The sequence below is a fragment of the Sinocyclocheilus grahami genome, unplaced genomic scaffold (genome assembly GCF_001515645.1).
Source record: "Sinocyclocheilus grahami isolate Dianchi unplaced genomic scaffold, SAMN03320097.WGS_v1.1 scaffold1002.1, whole genome shotgun sequence".
NCBI lineage: Eukaryota > Metazoa > Chordata > Actinopteri > Cypriniformes > Cyprinidae > Sinocyclocheilus > Sinocyclocheilus grahami.
In genome coordinates this window covers 581,451-586,205 of record NW_015506181.1, presented here as the reverse complement: position 1 = coordinate 586,205, position 4,755 = coordinate 581,451, and the positions used below count along the sequence as shown (strand labels likewise).

The 4,755-nt window shown below is 35.8% G+C and overlaps 1 protein-coding gene across 1 annotated transcript in view; it reads right to left on the bottom strand.

Moving 5' to 3' along the window:
* The window catches only part of rps6kc1 (ribosomal protein S6 kinase polypeptide 1), a 29,762-nt gene extending 27,652 nt beyond the window's left edge, over window positions 1-2,110 (bottom strand). The window contains exons 1-2 of the mRNA XM_016250686.1: window positions 1,915-2,110; window positions 1,403-1,438 (exon numbers count right to left, since the gene is read on the bottom strand). Coding sequence (XP_016106172.1) covers window positions 1,403-1,438; window positions 1,915-2,016 — 138 coding nt within the window. The 5' untranslated portion in view covers window positions 2,017-2,110. The remainder of the gene's footprint in view (window positions 1-1,402; window positions 1,439-1,914) is intronic.
* Window positions 2,111-4,755: the final 2,645 nt, after the last annotated feature.

Here is a 4,755-nt window from a genome sequence, read left to right as displayed (position 1 = left end):
GTGTAGGCTGATTATTCTTATAGATTGAAACGTGCATTAACCAGGATGGAAATGGGTTTATTATTGAAAATGCAAACTGCTTGTCTGCCAGCAGGAGGCGCTGTGAGAGCGGTGGAAGTGGAACTAGCGGTTTCTCCAGTAACGGCTGTAATCAAATTAGCTCTGCTCATGAACGCTACTTTATCAGATAAAAATGCCATCGAAATTTTTCTGAAGACAGTCGGTTCCCTTCAGAGATACATTCATATAAAACACTCGCAACGTGTTATGATTTTGAAACGTGCAAGTGCTCGTGTTTATTCAACGAAATCAAACGCCACAAATAAATCAATGTATGGCAAACACTGGTAATGTATATCGAAATATCGGAAATGTGTTTAAAAAAACCATATCACCGTTATTGAAAAAAATGATATCTCGATACATATTGAATTATTGTCCAGCCCTAGTTTCTCTATTAACAGTAGAGCTGTGGTTTTAATTCCTTTAGAAACAATGATGCTACCAGCTCCTTGTTGAGAAAGATAATGTAGCTCTTGAGCGATTAAGCTCTTTAGTTTATAAAACTGCGGGCAGCGCTAAAAAGTTTGTTCCTGAAATGATTCATCAACGCAGCGTGATCTGTGTGTGTGACTGCAATTAACATCAAACTGCTTCTGTTTCACACAAATGCTGGCACAGACGTGCATGTTCGGCTAGAGTCGCTTTGAACTCGTGCATCTTCGGAAGCGGAGCTGCGCGGAAAGTTACAAAAAATGTTGTGCACACCGCCATGCGAAACGACGTCGCGCGCACTCAAAGCGAACTTGCGGACGCGTCAAGTATAAATCAGCCTTGAGAGTGTGTGCGTTAGATACAGTGAAGACAGCGCGTTAGTTTAGAACTCTTCTCATTTTTTTTTTATTGTAGAGAGAGTGTTAATTTGTGCAATGATAACCTACCAGCAATGTAAATAATTTTTTTAATATATTGGAATGAGTACATTACAATATACATTATTATTTATGGGCTTAAAAACAAGATATAAAACAATCAGAATATTGTACCTGGTGGGGAGTGCCCAATGTAAACATGAAACATATGCGTACAACATGACAACATATATATGAAACATATATACCTATATTGTACTGTGTTACAATAGTTATGGAGGCCCTTCATAACGCAGAGGTCAGCTGCCTGCTCTGCCAATAGTTAGAAATGGCACTACAGTAAGCAGTGTTTAATAAACAGCTGTTTTTCTAAATTCTGCTCAGGTGAAATTCAGTGCGGTCATGTATCGTATCGTGGCCTCTGTATCGTGATATGTATCGTGACTTTGCTGGTGATACACAGCCCTAATTATTATAGTAAATAAGGTATTTTTTTTTATTTCAAGAGTGAATTTGTTTAGAGTTCTCACCTCCTGAATGTCCTCTGGGTTCTTCCGTGAAATAATCTGTGGAGAAACAGAATAATATGACCATCACTAAGGCAAATGTCCTCTGGATACATTATGAACAAAAATTCTGGTTTAGTCAGCTCTTTATTGTGTGCGTGTATAAGAGAAAAATAAGGAAGAGAATACAAAAACTGAAACAAACAGCACCATCTAAAAACACCATTATTAATAACGCATGAACTGATTTGATATTTCTGTTGACAAGTGTCAATCAAAGATCGAAGACTATAAATAAGAGCGTTTTCCTCAGAGACAAAAAAATAATTACCGGATTATGGATATGATGTGACACATCTGACTGTGACCGGTTCAGATTTACTTGACATCAGTAAACACAGCTCAAAACATGCATGTGACCAAATCCTTGATCAAATCATCCACTCCGATGTTTTATTAGTTTGTGCTAGTGTTCCAGATAAACATTAGCGTTAGCACATGTGCTCTACACGCCGGTAAAACGCGCTTATTCTCACCCTGGCCGTGACTTTATACACCGTGTAGCCTTTCTTGTGTGTCGTGGGGTCGGTGACCGTGTAGAATCGCACAATCTCGTCTTTGTTCCGCGCGGAGATCATCCTGAGACACGCATCGCCATAGCAGGACACTTACAATAGACAACAATGCTTAGATCAGCTCATGAATAATAATCAGGCCGTGCTGACGCTGCACGGTAACCTTCCGGGGAGCGTCACGTACACCGCAAGCCGTCTTAACATTTAAAGGGATAGTTCATCTAAAAATGAAAATGTAATAATTTGCCAACCCTCATGTCGTTTCAAGCCCATTTAACAAACTTTGGTTAATCTTCCAAATACTAATACAAATTGAGATATTCTTAATGAACCCTGTGGAGGTTTCTGTCCCGCCATTGAAAATGATCACATGACTCCTTAATCACATGAGTCCTTCTTATTATCCAAACCCAATTTGGGTTGGAATAGTGTTTAAAGATTTTTATAGGTTAAAAAAAAAATGAAAAAACCGATTTGTCTTTTTCCCTCCCTCCAAAAGCTAAAGAGGTGAGCTTCAAGATTCTAAGTGAGATTTACCCTAACACATTTTTAAGATTGAAATATAATTGTGTTTTTTGTGAAACGAGTATTGAAACTTTAGATCATGTTTAGATCATCTTTTTGTGTGTTATGGTACAACCTTTTGGAGAGAGATGCGAAACTGGTTATGTTCCAGGGATGTTGAATTCCCACCACTCAATGTGAAGGTGGTCAGGTGTGGTATTTTTCTTGAAAACAAAGATTTTGAATGTATTATTCATTTCCTGTTATGTTTTGGGAAGTTTTTTATTCACAAGTGCAGATGGTTTAGATCTAAACTCAACTTTATCCAAAATGTGTTAAGAACAGAAAGCCCTTAAGTCGACTTCTCTCTTAGATTTATATAATTTAATTTAAAAGCCGATTTTGTTGTATTTTATTTTTTAAACATCCTTTTTTGTTCTTTCTGGTTTAGCTTAGTTCATTTGACGCTTTATTTTTATTTATTTATTTTTCTGTTTTTGGTTATGCTCAACCCAGGCTGAATAAGATTGGTTATATTCTGGAATGTGATTATGTACCTTGTTTGGTTGTAAAGTTGATGCAAAAAAAATAAATAATAATAAAATTGGAGGCAAGCATGAGAATTTTAAAATCTAACATTTCATGTAATGTTAGATTTTAAAATTCTCATGCTTGCCTACAAGGTTTTGCATGGTTTGGCCCCTAAATATCTGTCAGAACTTTTAACCGCCCATATACACTCTTAAAAATAAAGGTGCTTCACGATGCCATAGAAGAACCGTTTTGTCTAAATGGTTCCATAAAGAACCTTTAACATCTGAAGGACCTTTCTGTTTCACAAAAGGTTCTTTGTGGCAAAAGAAGGTTCTTCAGATTACAAAAAGTTATAAAAGAGATGGTTCTTTAAAGAACCTTTGAATGGTTCGTTGTGGAACCAAAAATGGTTCTTCTATGGCATCGCTTGAAGAACCTTCTGAAGCACCTTTATTTTTAAGAGTGTTTTTAAAAGAGTTTTGTTTTTTTTCTGTTTTTTTCTCATCTACATTCTGTGGGTGACCGGGACTTAGACATGCAGAATCTTTAAGTGGTTTTATGTGTTTTTTTGTAATTGTTTAATTTGACATTATATTCTTCTTAAATTGCTTTGATGCATGTTTTCGTGGTGTTTTGTATTTCAATTTATTTTTACTTTTCTAAAGTGTTTTGAGAAGCAACTTCTAAAGGTGCTATAAAAATATAGTTTATTATTATTAGGCCTATTATTCAGATAGTCTAAATCAAAGCAGCTTAAAATCATGTTGTTAACATCTTAATGCCGTATAGTCACATTCAGCAGATTAGAGCAATAATACATTTTGCAACAATATAAACTATCAAGCAGCTGAGATGTGGTTGACAACATGGATCTCTATTTTGCAACGATGCGCTACACAAGTAAAAGCGATTAACTTTAGTCAGGATATTTATTTATTTTTTGAGAGGAACGAAAACAAGCTAAGGTTGTAAGAGCTGTGTTATATTAAGATTATTTTTAAACAGTGCCATTTGCAAACATTGACTTTTTCTTACAACAATAATACCAACAAACACCAAGCTTGTTTAGAAAATAACAACTACTTTAGTGAAAAGCACATAAAATATGTTATTATTGCTTATTAAACTTTGTTTAATCATTGTTTATTGCAATGCAAAAGTATTGGTATGATGATTTTAAATAAATAATCACTGAAGGAAAGAGCAACAAGTTCTCCTGGGAGGTTTGTATTTATGAGTTTTATCCTTTCTATCAAGCTACTGCCCACACTCCAGTCCAGTAGGTGGCGGTAAATGAATCCGTGTATCATTCGATCATTCGGTTTTTTATTTAATATTGAAAGCAGAAAAATGAGAAAACGGCTCCTTTTTCGTTTTTTTGTTTTTTTTTCCAAAAAACGAGAATTCAGCTTAAATTTTCGTTTTTCGTTCATGGGTGGAAAAATGAATAAACAGCTTGAATATTTGATTTCTACATGTGTGCGGGAATTAAACGCCCCTTTCTGCTGATTGGTCAGCCGAAGATCAAATAGTGCCGTCATCAATTCTTCCGCAGTATCATGCAGCAGAATAATAGTCCTCCACTGCTGCAGTTGTATGGATTCTTAACACATTTATTGCAACTACATTTCATCTTTTTTCATCAAACAAACAGGCTAAAGAATAGCTCGACACAACTCGTACCGGGGCAGAGTCTAGACAGGGCTTTCTTCTGTGTAGATATAAATTCTATTCTTTGCATCAGCTGGGCATGGCAGGGTATGA